This window comes from Phaethon aethereus (assembly GCF_964289735.1).
Source record: "Phaethon aethereus genome assembly, chromosome: 14".
NCBI lineage: Eukaryota > Metazoa > Chordata > Aves > Phaethontiformes > Phaethontidae > Phaethon > Phaethon aethereus.
Genome location: NC_138590.1, coordinates 2,178,320 through 2,194,948, shown reverse-complemented (window position 1 = coordinate 2,194,948; position 16,629 = coordinate 2,178,320). Strand labels below are relative to the sequence as shown.

The following is a 16,629-nucleotide window of genomic DNA, read 5'->3' as shown; positions in this document are numbered from 1 at the left end:
TTTGGAAGTTTAATCAGAAATTAAAATGCCAGGAAGACCTTTGAAAAGCTTTGTTTCCATGTTGAAATTCCCAAAATATCTGTGTATAAATGAGTATGGCTTTATTATTTTTGTATAAGGGTTTGTGAGCATCAGTTACGAGAGGATACTGGTTAATGTTAAACTGAAAAGTTTTTCTATTCGAAGACCACCTGAAAACTGTTACTTCTGTTTTTACAACTGCAGTTTCAAATGAGACTAGTCACTCTTAGAATTCAATTAGTGTATGTTTGTCTCCTGCATAGCAATATATAATCCTTATTTATAGCAAAGCTGTGTGGCAGAGGCAGCTCTGACAATTTTAAATTATGCAACAATAAACACATTACAGAGCCGCCTTTGGATTACACCATTGCTGGATGATTGCATACAGCACCTATTTAGGAGGGCCTTGCATATTTGACTTTCTGAAGAACCTGTCCTAAAAACATGACCTGTAAACAAGGAGAAAACCTTGGTGTTGCTTCTCTGAAGTCAATCCAGGCGCACAAAGTGGAGACTTTAACACAAACTTTCAGTGTCAGCCTTTGAATCCTTGAGGACTTAATATGTCAGAGATTATAGTTCCTTTTTTCTCTTGCCTTTTTTTGTCGCTTACTAAAAAAAAATAATTTGTCAATCCTTCAATAAACAGTAAAGTAGCCCCTCTACCTAAGCTAGGATGTCCGTGCAGAGAGAAAGTTTAACAAGTACAAAGCTGTAGCAGTATTTCTCAATTATTTTCAACAGTGTAATTTAAGAAGCTTAGTGATGACCCCCAAGCTCGTGTAGTTGAGGCTGCTGTAGTCTTTGAATTGCTGGAAGACGCAGCTCCTTAGTTGTTATCTGAACAAATTTCACATTAAGAAAAATATTGAAAAAATAAAATTTATTTCAGGTGAAAAAAGTAAAAACTGCCTATTGTCAGAGAAGGCAGTTGTCTGCAACAGCTGACAACACAAACATAGGCTGACAAATTGTCACAAATAGAGGAAAAGAACTGCTTTAGAAATGTCAAGATTTTTCCCAATTTAAAATTAGCAAATTCTGAAGAACCAAAGTAACTAGAACTCGAGATGGAATCACTCTGTGACAGATGGTACAATATTTTTTTTATATATATATATATATTGGAATTATACCTTCCTGCTAGTAACATATTTCTCGTTGACCCTTTGCACTGCAATGGTGCCTACCTCCAGAAGTAACCAGGCAAGTAATGCCTCCTCCAAAGGCATCATCTCAACTGGCAGTCCTCTGATGTCATTGTTAATACCAATCAGATTTGAGTTTCAAAAACTGACCAGTGCATGAAACCCACTTTCCAGATGAGTTTGTCCAGCTTTGAGTCTTACTTGGTACCAGTTCATTAGTTTGGTTTGTAGAAATGGTTGTGTCTATGCACTGAGGGTAAATTTAAGCTCATTCATCTAAACATCAGCAGCTGCTTTGGGTCTGTCCTGCCTCTTGGGGTACATGAACCCATCTCTGGGACATGGTTGTATACTCTGTGAACCAAGAGAGCCTTGATATTGCAGCAGAGAGGTCTGTCAGTGCTGCAAGAGGTCTCTCTGAATCGTGTCAACCTAGTTTCTCTAGTCTGTCTTCATTCCCTATGTATTTTTAACTTTCTTCCAAGAGATTGCTCATTATGGCTGATTACATTATTTGCAATTTTTTTGTCTCCTTTGATGCCTGTGCCAGTAGTGCTTATGTAAAGAGGCTTGATGATATTGAATGGTAAGAATGAACAAATGCAGCGGGAATTCAATTGCTATTTTGCTCTCAAGCACAAGTGTTCTGTCTAAATCAAGTCTGACCACTTACTATGTCAGTCAGCTACGTTGTTGGAGACGCAGAGAAACTGTTTCATTTACATTTGATTTAAGGGGAATTTTTGTTTGCTTGAGGTGCTCTATTTTATTTGAAAGTTTTAGAAATGTATGATTTCCAAGTGCTCTGTGTGCTTTAAAAGAAATTTGGCCATAGCTGATCTTCGTCTTGGCTGCAAAATCCTATGTATTATGTGTATCTGTCAAATAACTGGCCAGCAGTACCCTATCCTCTCTACAGATGGGGAGTGTCAAATTATTGGTCAAATACCACACAGGAGTTATTGATGATGGGTTCTTTGAGATACCTTTAAAATTAAATTTCTTAATCATACAACCATGTGCCTCAGCTGGTACGTGCAACTTTAGAATTCATGCTATAGAGCAGCTGATAATTAATGGCAACTTAAAATACCTGATCATAATGTCATTTACAACTTGATTAATCAGTTGGCATAGCTCTTCCTAAATTTCAGATTTTAAGAGGATTGTGAGTGTTTTCCAATAGCTTGAGAGAGTCTTCCCACAGGTACAGTAAATACTGGATTGCTGTGAATTTAGGGCCATGTCCTGCAGTGCTCTGAAGTCGCTGCTGCCACATCCCTGCTCCGCTCTGACGTTCAGCACATAGTTTGCTGGGAAGTTTGTGTGCTGATCTGGCACAGAAACTAATCTGCCAAGCAAATAGCTTTCTTTTGGACGAGCATGCTGAAATGAAGTGTTGAGATTTGGAGACGCGGCAGTAGGATGGGATGTGGCAGCCAACAGTTGGATTGTCTTAAACTGCCAAAGACCCTCAGTCAGGGAAGCACACATGCTTCTTTCATAAAGGTTGGCAGTCCCGGTTGGGCAATTTCTAAAGAAGAATTGCCATCAGTGAGGTATTCAGAAGAAAAATGACTGTCCAAAAATGACTGTGCAAAAAACCAAAATTTCATCGTACCATGGCGGGGACACTCAATTATAAACTTCTTTGCCTCTCTGTATTCAGACAGAGCAGGGTTTCTGTGTGCTTGATTCATCACACTTGGCTTGAGAGAGAGCACAACATCTCCAGATATCGGAGAGGCTGATTTTGTAGTGCTTCAATGTCGCTTTTATTCAGCCCCTACTCAATAGAGCTTTGTGTTCTTCTCGCTCCTAGAGATTGTAACTGCTGCCATGGAGGCAGAAATGATGTGAAAATATGGACCATAAAAAATATTGGCAAACTGGTGTTTCTCAAAAATATGACCTGTGCTTAAAACAACAGCACAATCTTTATTTGACTTTTAAATCATGGCATCTTACTGTCTCTTGATTTTTTTTTTTTTTGGAGCCTCTAAACAAAAGCATAATATACTACAGCTTGCTGTGACCTAGGGATTTAAGACATGGCAAATCTGCAGGGGGGAAAAATCCATGTTCAAAATAAAATCCCTTTTTGATAGGGCGTTATCCAGAGTACAGCTGTTCGGTGGTAGTGTCATGCAGAGAGGAACTGAGCTGGAGACTGCAGTGGACGTGGTAACAGAAAGGAGAGAGAAAAGAGCCTTGGCTAAGCTGGGTGCGAGCTGCATGGCCTCGCAATGAACTGAAGGCTTACTGCAACTCCACCTCTTAATATTTAAGTCTTGTCTACAAAGACTAGTGGAAAAGAAAGTTGAGGAATAGGACACCGATATTGCTGAAAACTGGCAGTGTTTTCTATGTTGTGTTGATGCTGCATAGTCTTTCTCTCAACTTCAGTTTGTTTTCATCCAAATATATGCAGTTGCATCTGTTTACTTGGTCGTTCGGTGTTGGAAACGTACCTCTCTTCTTGACAGCACACCTTTTTTTTTCATCCTTTGTAACTTGATTTGGAACTGAAGGGAGGAAGAGGCTGTGTGCTTTGCAATGGGAACTTGCTTTTTGGTCCCAAAATTAATAATAGAATTGATAAAAAACACTGTTCAAGTATATTGGCGTGTGGTTGATAGTTTGTGGGACAGTAATGTATTCCGTGTGGGAACATCTGTCGTAAGGGAACGGCTTCGCGAGGGGGAAAAGCACGCGACATATCTGCAGATACAACTTCAAAATTACTTGTATATGAATGCATGGGATAGTTTAATTAAAGGGAGAATGGATTTTTCCCAGCTTATAGGGGAAAGTATATGGAGAAATCTGGTTCACTGGTGTTACTGAGCATCTGCTGGCTTGTGATGGATGCTTTTACAGCACATTTACTGGGGGTTTTTGCAGGTTGCTCAGTCTCTGAAAGGACAGTACTCGGTGTTCATCTCAGTTCACTTTGTGCTATTTTTACAGCTTTCTGTGTTCAAATGGCTCAGAATAACATGCTTGTCATTCACCTGTCAACTAAGAAATGTAACTTACTTCAGACTTCCTTCCCCCGAGAGTAGCTCCGATACGAGGAACATCTTCAATTACCAAAAAATTCTGTGCTGTCCCCTTCCTGTGTGCTCTTAAAAAGGCAGATATTTACAAAAGGTCCTCTGCTTCAAGATGCCCTAGTTAAGGATGCTGCTGTGCAGCAGGTCAAGGTTGTGGAGTAAAGTTTTAGCATCACAAGATGCTATTCAAATTTTGGAGAATTGTGGATGGATCTTCGAGATCACCTGTATCAGCAAACGTTTTTTTTCTTAATGAATCGTGGCACAAATGGAGGGCTGGAGGAACACCTGCCTGATACTGCAGTCTTTGACTAGATAAGTAGTACATTGAGTAGTTCAGTGTGTTCAAATACCTGTGTCCTGTTGCAGAGGTGTGCGCTGTGCAACACCAGCAAAACAGCTTGAGCTTTGCAGCACCGCTGGCACAGAATTGCTTGATGAGCCTCCCAAGTTCTTCTGCGCTGACATGCAGTAGGATATAGAAATGTTTCAAGAAAAAGAGAGGATCTCTATGCTTATGAACAATAGAAGACTCTGCTAATCCTCAGATGCATGGGAGCTGGAATGGGTTTTTTAATTGTGTGATTGCTGCTGTCTCACTAGAGTGGGAATGGGCTTTTTAACTGTAACTTCAAGTGCTGCCAAGAATGTTCTTGTACCTTTTACTGGAGAGACCTTAACCAAGTCGGTCGTAACAATGATCTGTCTGTCTTGTTTGAATGACTATGGTTTTATGATCTCATGTGTTACGATTTTATGGCTAGAGAAGGAACAGATGTCGTTAGTGGCTTCAAAACTGGTTAGAACTGAACGAATCGTTCAGTTTTAGTGGTCAAACATTGGAACAGGCTGCCCAGGGAGGTGGTGGACTCACCATAGCTGGAAGTATTCAAAAAACATGTGGACGTGGCACTTCAGGACATGGTTTAGTGGGCATGGTCGTGTTGGGTTGATGGTTGGACTTGATCTTAAAGGTCTTTTCCAACCGTAATGATTCTGTGAATGTGGACACTTTGTATTTCATGATGGGTTGCTGGTTGCTCTTAGGGGCAGGTAAAATGTTTCCTACAGAGGGAAATAAAACCCCATTCTAACAGTTGTGTTTTGTTTTCTCCCACCCCTGACACAGGTTGCTAACTTGGCCTGTTCCATCTCTAACAACGAAGAAGGTGTGAAATTGGTTCGCATGTCAGCCAGCCAGCTTGAAGCCTTGTGTCCACAGGTAATGAAGAGCATGAGAACACAAGACATATCCGTATAAGTTGAGCATCTGGTCCTGCTTAGTACCTGTTCTGGGCTTTTAGTGGCTGTCTGTGGACTTGCTGCAGAACTTGACTTTCCCATGTAGAGAATGAAATGCAGTGTAGGCATCAAGATTTAAACTTTAAAATACACGACAAAGTAATTAGTGATACGAGTGGGTCTTTTTTTATGTAATAGCTCTAATTTCATTTGGCCAGGGTATTCTAGTAACCTGCAAGACAGTAAACTAGTGAAGCTTCAGTGGTTTACTGTGCACATTCATGTTGCAGGAAAATGCCTTGTGAAGGCGCTACCGTTGCTCCTGTGCGTGCTGAAAGATGAGTTGTAGATATATTAATTTTTGCCGGAGTAGAATATAAATATGCAAAAAAATCTTCTTGATAGAGTAGGATCAGAGGAAGCTGGCTATGCATGAAGAGTTTGTACCTGGCTGAGACTACCTTTTAATTAATAACTTTTTAATGGAAACAAGGAAATTAAGTTCATATAGGCACTAGACTATCCTTTTCCATTTTGACAGCCTTGATGTTTTAAATGTCAACAACTAGATACTTGGATGAACGCCTGAAGGCTACAGTGCACTGTCAATTCTTGTAACTTACATTTTTTGAAGCAACAGGAAATTCAGATCTAAAACATACAAATAAGTTGTTGTTGGTAATAAGGAGCTAATGGAAAATACATACTCAAAAAATTGGTCAAATGGTGTTTTATGAAGATAAGGTGTCTTGTCTCGGGATTATTTGGAATTTGTTGAGGTTTTCCCATATATATTGGACCTTTTAAAACCAGTTGAAAGGAATACAGATATGTTCACCTGTACTTGCCTCAGCAGGATGGGAATTTTGAGGGAATAGGTGGAGACAGTGTGAAGAACAGGACTATTTTATCTTTTCTATTACTTTCAAGTAACAGTGCTATTAAATAGGTGAAGATAGGCACCTGAACATAAAACATTAAATACTATCTAGGAGACCTTTTGTCATCCTGGGGTGACTTCTGTGGTTTCCACTCCTGGATCAGACCCTGGGGGCCAGTGTATAAGATGCATTGGCTGTGCAGTTCTTTGCCTCTCACATCTGAGGCAAGTGGTGTGTATGGCTTGTTAAAACCAAAGGTCAATTTTTACAGTTGGAACAAAGCATGTGGAAGAAAAAAAATATTAAAAATACATCTTATCTGCTATAAGGGCTTGCTCTTTCCTAAAGTAATGAACTAGGCTGGACATAATTTTTTTTGTTTGTAATCTCCAAGAATATGAGTGTCTAATGCATATTGCTCCAAACAAATGCTGATTTTTTTTGAAAATAATCATGTTAAGAAAGTTATGTTTTCTTTGGATCTAAATGTTTCTGGTAGTTGTCCAAATCTGCGGGGTTTTTTCCCTTCCCCATTGCTGAAATTATGTGTATTTCAATCTCTCCTATCTTTGCTTTTCCAACAACTGCTTATTTAAATAAATCTACTCCTTTATAAAATAAACACCATGATGGTCAACATGAAATAATTAACAAACTATAGTCAATAGGCACCAAACTGTAGTCACATTACTGAAGTGCAGTTGTTAACCTTTGCCTTTGGGGATTATGGATAATACATTTAACAGGCATTGGAAGCTTTGATTATCTATAAATGGACGAGGGCTATAACTGATGGATTCTGGCTTTATACAGGTCATGTAGCTGAACTTCCAAGCCTGCAGTTCAGATGTTCCACTGCACAGTCTTGCCTTAATTTCAGGGTCATCACCAAGAGATTAGTAAATGACACTGTAGCTGTTCATAGCACTTGAAAGAGTGCTTTTATATTACATTACATGTTCTCTGGTTGATTCTTTAATGCTCTAAGAGTATTTAAACATGTTGTGAATTCTCAGAGATAATTAGGGGCACTTGTCTAAACTGTTTCACAAATGGCATCTGTGTTTTCTCCTAGCGGTACAGAAGTTTGTCTTATGCCAGTGTAAGCGATGCAGCACACTATCGTCCTCCTCACCTGCGTTACTGAATGGTCCCCAAACTTCGATTATTCTGTATAATCTCTAAATGCTTCTAGATATAAAGAAGAGCATAATGGGGTTTTGTTTCCCTTTTTAGACAATTATCTGTTTGTTTTGTAGTTTATTCCAGCTGCTTCTTGAATCCTTTTAGGTGACTGCTGAACAAATGTGTGAATTTAGCATAAAATACAGATTTTATCCAACATTATCAGCTTTTTTTTTTTTGCTTAGATGGTATTTTTTCAGGAAGATGCTGGATTTGGAACGAGTCAAGTCAATCAGTAATTACAATAGTCTCTGAAACTCAAGTGAATATATCAATAGCACACAGAAATATGATGTATGAAATTTAATTCAAGGTATTGCTGTGGTTGAAAGGATGAAACTGAAATTTAATGCACTTGAGTAAGTCCCCAGGTAACCTCTTAAATAGCTTAGCTGAGTAGAGGCCATTCTGGGAGTAGAGAACTCCTGGTTAAAGAAAGATTTCTGCAGAAATCAATCTGTAGAGTTAATTATAAAAGCTATATCTCAAATAGAGCAGTTTTTCAGTCCCTTGCCATAACTAGCCTTTTTGAGCTGGCAGCAGGAGTGAGGAACATGCAGCACTTCAAACTGGTTAGAGAAAACTTGGAAGTTTTGTCGGTAAGGAAAATAAGTCATTCGTTGCCAATGTCACCTATGGGCTCAGACGTTCTCAGGTTTGAAATGTAATTCTTTGAGGAAAAAGAAGATGCAGAAAATTTCTCATCTGAAAAGTCTCTATGAAACCAAGCAGTTAAACTTGTTTAGTGTGGCTCTGTTAGTGAAAATCAGCTCTCCCTCAAGAGTGACATCATCCTTCCTATTTGTGAGTCCCCAGCCAATTAACACAGAAATTAATGCGAAGTTGAAGACTTAATGTGATATTTAGAGCTCCTTTTTGATGGTGCGGGAGGAGCTGTTAGGAAGAGCTGTTATGCTCTGTATTAGCCAGCTGGCTGGCTTGTGTTAGGCTGGGTTTACAGGGAAGAAATAAGGCAGTGTTAGGAGGTTACTGGTGTATTTCTTCACGAAGCCTTGACTTACAAGCCTGCCTGAATTCTTTGAGGGCACGCGTTGCTGAAAGTCTGTCTATTGAAGTGAAACAACTTTGTCCAGCGTCTCGCAAGAGTTACCTGCAGTCCTGCAGCTTCATGCCTTGCTAGGTGGTGGGGAAACGGGCCTGGCTGTGGTGGGTTAGGATGAAGGAACAAAAGTCCTCCATCACTACAGTTAAACGTTTTTAAAAAATGCTTAAGATGTCTTTCATAGTTGAAATGGAAAAGTATTGCTGTGAAATGCTTGGAATAGTTGCCTGTGCTTCCACTTGCCTAGCAGAGTGCTGGGGGAAGTTTTCTTTGCCTTCTTGCTAAACACAGAGCTTGCCAACGGTAAATTTGTGAAAAATTTTGTTTATCTCTACTCGAAAACCTGGATATTTGCTCGGAACTCTGGCTTCCGAGTTCTGTTTCCAAGAAGTACTTGCTTTGGGAGCCTGTGAAAGCTGTTTTGTAACAGCATTTTGAATTAAAGATGTCTGAGAAGAGAGCTTAACCATGGGAGTGTTTCTGATCATACAAGCTGTAGGTGTTTAGAAAGCAGCAGTGAAATGCCCAGTACCGCTCTTGAAAGGAGAGAGTATTGCTCCAGCCTTTTGATATGACAGTCTGCTGTCACTTGCAGCTGCTCACCAGCTATATGTTGACTTTCTCGTTCTTTAAAGCCTCTGAAGTTCATGTATAGACTTCTAACCAAATTGCAGTCAGGCTGAGGGTTTCAGAAAATAATTACGGATTAGAATTTCCATCAGGTTGGGTGTTTGCTTCTGCCAGCAGAAGCTGGAGCCCATTACCCTTGAGATTGATCATCTTCTGGGAAGCAGATTGCAGGAGCAGGGTAGACCTGCACCTCCCTGGTGTGGCCACGCAGGACCTGCTCTCCCATCTGGAAGGCAGGGCTTGCTCTGAGCCAGTGCTAGTTGCCTTTCTCCTCTGCTGCCCAAATAGCTCATCCTCCTTAGAAACCTTGGGAGGGCACCAGGCAGGGTCTTTCCACGTGCCCTCCATACCTGCTGTAGCACAGACACTGTGTTCGGCATAGCTCACGGTCCCCTGCAGTCAAGTGAGCCCATTAAACAGACTCTAGATAATTCTTGGATTAAATTACATTTTTCTAAAAATAAATTGGCTCTCCTCATATTAACATCTTGTTTTAATAATTGCTGTTCCACATCTTTACATTCCAGTTTTGAAATGCTTGAAAAGCAATTTGCTGCTTATAGAATTCTGATGAGGCAGATGGCTACATACGCTGATCACACCTACTGACACAGACAAAATACGATGTAGAGGTTCCAAATAGCATGAAAACTTTTGTTTAAAAGTTGCAGCATCTTAGAGAAACAAAAAAAAAACCCTCCAATGCATCTCTTCAAATCAACCAAACCCAAACTTGCAGACTTTCTCCCCTGCTTAAGACCCCGGTTACTGCTGGTTCCCTGATGGCTGTCGGAGAAGAAGGTAACTTCATTTTTCTTGCAGCAGAGACTTAAAAGGGGACAATTGTTTGATATTTTCTTCTCTTTGAAAGACTGTCAGATTTTTTGAATGTACTAACTAGCAGCTCTATCTCCAGACTGTTTAATTACAGGTGCTTGAAGCATTTTATTGGCATTGCGTAGAAATAGTTACATTAAAAAAACTTAAGACCTGGGTTGCAATTTTGTATCATGCAGGCTTACTGTGAAAAAGAGCCAGCATAGGACAAGAGTGACCATCAGAGGAACAATATTAGATATTTGAATGGCTACTGATGCATAAAAAGAAGCAAATGTAGGAGAAAGGGATTCAATTCTGTAGAAAGAGGTATATTTAGTGTGCGAGGACCCTGTGTGTTCATTACAGTCACAGTACGATCTGTGGAGTGCAGTAGCAGAACAGCTTCCAGAAAAGAAGCAGAGTCCCCAAAACCTGCAAAACTTCAGCACTTCAAGTCAGTGAAATGCAAAACGAAGCAACACAAATGGACACCAAAACAAATGGCACCGAACTTCTTGCAGCTTCTGCATTGACTGGTACTATAATATTGGTCCTCAGCTACAAATCAAAATGCCTTTTCCATACATGGAGAAGTTGATAGGATAATTATATATACACAGTATGCAAATAGTAAATACTTTGACAGTAGTGTATGCTAAACTAGAAGAGGTCATGTTTTTCCAGGAAAAGTGTGTTTCTGTGGGTCATTATAGCACTGTAAATCTCTCTGCGGAGATGCCTGCATTCGCTCGGTGCATAATTTCACAGAATCATTAAGGTTGGAAAAGACCTTCAAGATCAGCAAGTCCAACTGTTAATCCAACATCACCATGCCTTCTAAACCATGTCCCGAAGCGAACTTTTTAACTTGCAGGAAAGGGAAAGTGTTCAAAGTGCCTTTTATACATTGGAACAAAGTATTGGAAAAGCAAACTTCTCCTTCTTTTGGTGCATCAGCCTCCGTACACTTGCTGGTCACTGCCATTATAGCTAGAGAAAGCGCAAAACAATCTTCTGTATGTTTTGCTTCCAGGCATTTCAGCTCATCAGAGTCTGCAGAGTGCTTTTTGTTGTACTGAAGTACGTAGAGTGTTAGCACACGTAGACATGTGGATGCAAACCTAGGGTTGAATGTAACTGGAAGCGACTTAAATGTCCTGCTTATGAACATGTTTTTCTCCATTCAAAGCAAAATCCAATTAGGAGCAGGGAAGGAAACATGAGTAGGGTGAACGCGGGAGGTAACTTTGGCATCTGGCATATGTAAAATTAAATTATGAGCAGCTTCTTACAAACTGCCAGTAAGCAAGCTAGGCTTTCTTTAATACAGAAAAATACAGGTGTTAAAATCCAGCTGAGCAAGGAGAGAGTCCTGGCTGGGCTCAGCTGGTAAGGCAGCTTTGGTGGGAAGGTCATGAATCCATTTGTTGACAGTTTGGAAAGCTATGATCTGAGAATCGTGTTTTTGCTTCTACCTTACTACTAGTGCTCCATATCACAGAAGTGCTCTGTGAGGCAGCAGTAAAATAGAGCAAATGAGGGGCACTGTGTGGTGCAATTACCAGTTTTGGCAGGTTGAATAAGAGGTTTCTTCACTCAGCCTTGCACTGAGGTTGCTCCAAAAGGCAAAGCTGAGATTACTGCTTTTGCCCTTGCTTGCTCTTGGATCTACTTCCCAAAGCAAACCTGATCGTGCTATCTGCTTGAGGAGCTCCCTTTTCATCCACTCCAGAATAAACCTGATTTTTCACATCACAGCTTGTGTGTGTCCCTTTTTCCTCTGCCCTTGAGATGATAGCTGATGAGTGGTAGATGCTTATTTTATTAACTTGTTTTACAAATGCAAAGTATTCTGGGTTTGAAGGTCATGGAGCTACTTTCCAACTCATTACCCAAATGCCACAAGAAAGCTGGTAAATGAAGGAACATTTGTTTTAAAACAAAAAAAAAAGTGAGTTACTTAAGAACAGCAGATATTTTGGTTGTAAAGAAAAGGTGTGTAGTGAGGAGAGGGGAGAGGACTGAGTATGTGTTTTGGAGCTTTTGAAACTGGAAAACTCCTCCTTGTTGTGGCACAGTAGTATCTTTACTACAGGAAAGGGGAAAGTTAAACCAGCTGCAGAAAGAACAGTCTCCTGTAAAGAGCAAAAAGTCCCTATCAAAAAGACTGAGGCAAAAAATAAAAAGTGTTTATAGCCATTAAAATGGAGAGTTATGTGGCTTACAGACATGGTATGCGCAACAGGTAGGGAATGCAATGCAAAATAAATAGGTGGTAGTTTTCTTCTCCCAAGTGATGTTTCTTCCTTTGGCCATGCCAGCCAAGTGTTCAAAGCTGTTCTTTGTAGGAGCACAGTCTATAAGAGTTTTCTTCTAGCCCCTATCAGTCTTCCAGATGGGGTGCTATAAAGGTGAGGCCAGAAGCCATCTTAAATTAAGCGTAAAAAAATTAATTCTTTGTGACCTAGTAGCTTTAATTTACCCACAAGTGTATCTAAGGTTAAGGTGTTTTCTGTCCTGGAATAGCTGTGCTTCTTAAGAGAGCTTCTGGGCAAAGTAGCTACAGTCTTGTAACCCAGGCAGAAGTCACTCTTCAGGGAACGTTGGAGAGTCCTGCCCTGCAAAGGTATAATAGGTTTAAATAGGGAAAACAAATACCTTTTTAAAAACCAGCTTCTTCCCATAAAAGACATGAGAAGAGGAGTTGAGGTACAGATTGAGACATCAACTGCACATCTTTTGAATCCCAGGCCTCCCTGATCTCGGGATGTGCGTTGCCAAGTCCCGGCTGGTGCCATGGGAAGCTGCGAGGCGGAGGAGAGCGACTCAGAGTAACTTGCCGGAACCACGTTACTGAGCGTTAGGCTGACTTGAACATTGCAATTGCTACATGAAACAAAGCACTGATAAAAATAGTGTGTTTTCTTGCCATGCTTCATTTCCTTCTGGATAGTCTCAAAACGTCCCTGTTTGATTCTTTTCTTTGTACGAGTTCAGTGAGTCATTGTGATCACAGTGCTCTGGCAGCATTTTGAAAAGCTCTGAAATACAGAATATTTCCCTGAAATTGCCAAATGTTTTACATGGAAGTGGCTACATTTCAGGTAGTCTGGCCATGTTCTTATTTTTTGGAACACTCTATATATATATATCTCCTTCCTGTAAGAGTTACTCATTTTAAATTAATTGCCCGATGTTTCATGTTTTTTGGAGAAGTAATAGTGTACTTTAATCAGTCCCTCCCCTCCAAGTGTTCATTTTTAGAGCATAAAGGAATCGTAGTCCTGCTACATGCGCAGACTATTTAAGATCCAGCATCCCTGTCTTTTTCCCATGTCTATCTATGCATCTGTTGGAAAATCAGTCATTCTGTACTGGATACCAGGCATCCTGTAAGAGCATATTTACTTAAATACACTGTTTGCAGGGTTTTGTCATAGTCCCTGGGACATTACCCAAGCAGACATGTGAGTCATGTCCAGGATAACTTGCCCGCATAAATGCTGAGCTGTACATAGAGTGAAGGGTTTTATCATGGCTGCTAAAACAGAATGTTGGAACCGCTTTGCACAGGGAGATAGGATATGTGCTACAAGAAAGGATTGTTGAGCTGCATCTGTCTTGAATTTCTTCCTGAGCACTTGTCTTTAGTTCCACAGTGACACTTGATAGCTTTCGATTTCCCCACCAGGTTGTCCTCATCTCTAGCACTGCTGGCTGCTTTCCAAACGCAAGACGCGTCTGCTTGTAAGGGAGATCTTACATACTAGTTTTGCTTGGCCGTTTTTTTAAAATACAGCTCCCTTGGCCATGCATTTTTGCTGTTGTAATGTGCAAAAAAAATTCCTTTTTTTCAGTTGGACAAGCTCCCTGTTTGGAGGACGATGGTGCAGCTTGTGCCTCCTGTGTTTGGATTTGGTGATGTCGCCCTGTTTGAGTTTGAGCGCTTGCAGAGCCCTTGATCTATGACAGCTCTTCCATTACGTGTGAAGCGTTGCTTAACGTGGGCATCTGGGGTTGGACGCGTGCTGTTGACAAAGATTAATTGTTCAGACAGCTGCTGCTGTCCAGACGACATCACGCAGGTACACAGGCCATATGTTCCTTTGGCATTGATGCTGACCTGTACCTGTCTCAGTGCTTAAAGGGTGTTTTCATATCTGATACTAGCCAAGGTAGCTGGAAGAGAGCAGGAGATGTCCTGACCCTTGCTATCGCCATCTTCTCCATCTCAGTAGTCACAGTTGCTAGCAGGATGAAAGCTGAGAGCAGATTTTTGGGGTGTTGTCTGGTTTACCCTTTTTGTTTCCAGGATACTTGTTGTTTGGATTCATCTTCATAAAACTTTGGATATCTAGATTTTGACTAATAGGTGGATAATTCATTACATCAATCAGACTGGGGTGAGAAATGGCAGTGGCTAGACTTAAGAAGCAGGGTTCTTGAGCAGAGGACAGGTTTCCCTTTCTAAAACCTCTGGTTTTTTATTTTAATTTTTTAAACATCGATTTCTTGGATGTTGCAAGGCTTTTTTCAGGGCTTTCAGGACTTGAGAACCATGATCTTAACGGGCAGCATGAGTGAGGGTCGCAGAGCAGCGTGGGCCATGGCTGGCAGCAGGTCTGTCTCTGAAGGGACATCCTGGTGACCACAGCTGCCTCCCCAGAAAGTGTGACTTCAGCGGCTGGTTTGAGGAAAGGGGAAGCAGCAGAGGACCCCACGTTCTCCGTGAAGGCACTGTCATCATTGCCGGGGTTCAAAGGCGTGTTTCATCCCCGCAAGCCTCCTGAGCGGATTGCCGCTCATGCCAAATTGTGTCTCTTACTTGTCTGCGTTACCAAACCCATCGAGCTGGTTTGATTTGTCACCCAGACTTGCAGCCTCCGTCTCCAGAGGCAGGATGGTAGCAAAGAGAGCAGTGGATAGCTTTTCTGTGGGTTTTCCTCAGTCAGTGCTAATTTCTAGCATCCCTTGGGTGAATCAGCCTCCTTCTGCCCAATTCGTTCAGTGCCATCCTGATATCTTTGACGTCACCATCATTTCCATGTTTAGTGAATTACATATTTTTTAAAATGCTTTGTGACACTTAAATGAAGCAGGTAGGGAAAGTAGATTTTGGAAAACCAGGAACATCTGGTGCTTGCATGTTTTGTTCGGCAACTTTGTGAAATTAATACAGTCCTAAAGTAGAGAAGAAGAATTACACATTAAACTTACAAGTTCATTATCTGTAACTCTCAGATGCTTGAAAACAAGGTTAGGATTGTCGTGTCGATCTGGCTGCGGATGGTTTCTCACACCTGGCATTGTTTCCAGGTCATTCTGCGCCAAGAACAGGAGCAGGCTTTTGAGATTGCTTTCTTCTCGCACCCGAAGAGGCTTTTTTAGTCATTTAGCTGACCAATTAGTTGGCATGGCATAAACTTTGTTACTGTTGCAGCAGTATGTGTAGCACTTGCTCTGCTTAGAAACAAGGATCTGTAATTTTACAGTCTTAGGGTTTGAAGAAGATTGTTGGGGGGGTGTTCAGGAGGAGCATCAGAGAGTATCCTCTCCTCTTGTTCACTGGCTAATCTGGCTTTTCCACAGCCACAACAGAAGTCTTAAGGTACTATAACAATTACCGACAAGGTACAGAGTAAAACTTTAAGGAAAAGAAGATAAATACAAAATTTATCTTTAATTTTGTATTTGCATATTGTTTCTACTTCAGACTGTGTAAGCTTAAACCTTTTTTGACCTTTTTTCTCAGGTTCTGGCAAGTCGTTTAGGAAATGCAGCCTCCAGTGTACTAAATGTCATCCTGTCTAAAATACTTAACAGCGCAACCTGCACTCAGAAAGCAACACCTTTCTGATGTGAGCTGTTAAAGAAAGGTGAAGCTAGCTCGTGTGAATACTTGCCCAATGTTCTTGCATGTAATAACTAACCATAATAAATGTGGAAGCAGGTATGAGTTGGATGTGAGAGCACCAGAATAAACACTTTTGTGTTTAAACGACAAGTTCCTTAAAACTTATTCAACTTGCTTTGTTTGCTGTTGAGTTCATTGGATAAACATATGGAAACTAATTGTTCCATTAAGAGTATGTTTTAAAAATCCAGAGGTGTTTTACAGGTCATTAATGCTGCACTGGCTCTGGCTGCTAAACCCCAAAGCAAGCTGGCTCAAGAAAACATGGATCTCTTCAAAGAGCAGTGGGAGAAGCAAGTCCGCGTGCTGACGGATGCTGTTGATGACATCACTTCCATTGATGACTTCCTGGCTGTATCAGGTAATCAGAGGTTCAATCTTGGATATAATCGTTCTTGTAACTGAGTTTATTCCTGGAAATGAGTGGTTTCTACATGTGTTCTGGAGTCTTCTTGGGTTTTTGGAACGGATGGTGTTGGTACACTTCACCTGGCAAGTGTCATCTTCTTCCAAGTGGGCATGAAAATAGAGCAGGAGATCTTGGCACAAGGAGAAGAGGTATTTTTATAGCTTGAAAACAGCGATAGTTAGTTCAGCAGGTACTCTAGAAACCTGTCATTGCACTTACAGCAATGTGCATGCATAAACATGTATCTACCGACTCTAC

The 16,629-nt window shown here is 40.8% G+C and overlaps 1 protein-coding gene across 4 annotated transcripts in view; it reads left to right on the top strand.

The window, feature by feature from the left end:
* CTNNA1 (catenin alpha 1) overlaps nucleotides 1–16,629 on the top strand; it is a gene marked incomplete at both ends in the record, with an annotated part of 103,776 nt that overhangs the window by 65,609 nt on the left and 21,538 nt on the right. For 3 of the 4 annotated variants that reach the window (XM_082006225.1, XM_082006226.1, XM_082006228.1), the window contains 2 exons: nucleotides 5,358–5,450; nucleotides 16,167–16,323. In XM_082006225.1, coding sequence (XP_081862351.1) covers nucleotides 5,358–5,450; nucleotides 16,167–16,323 — 250 coding nt within the window. The remainder of the gene's footprint in view (nucleotides 1–5,357; nucleotides 5,451–16,166; nucleotides 16,324–16,629) is intronic. The other variant, XM_082006227.1, reaches the window with a different exon arrangement.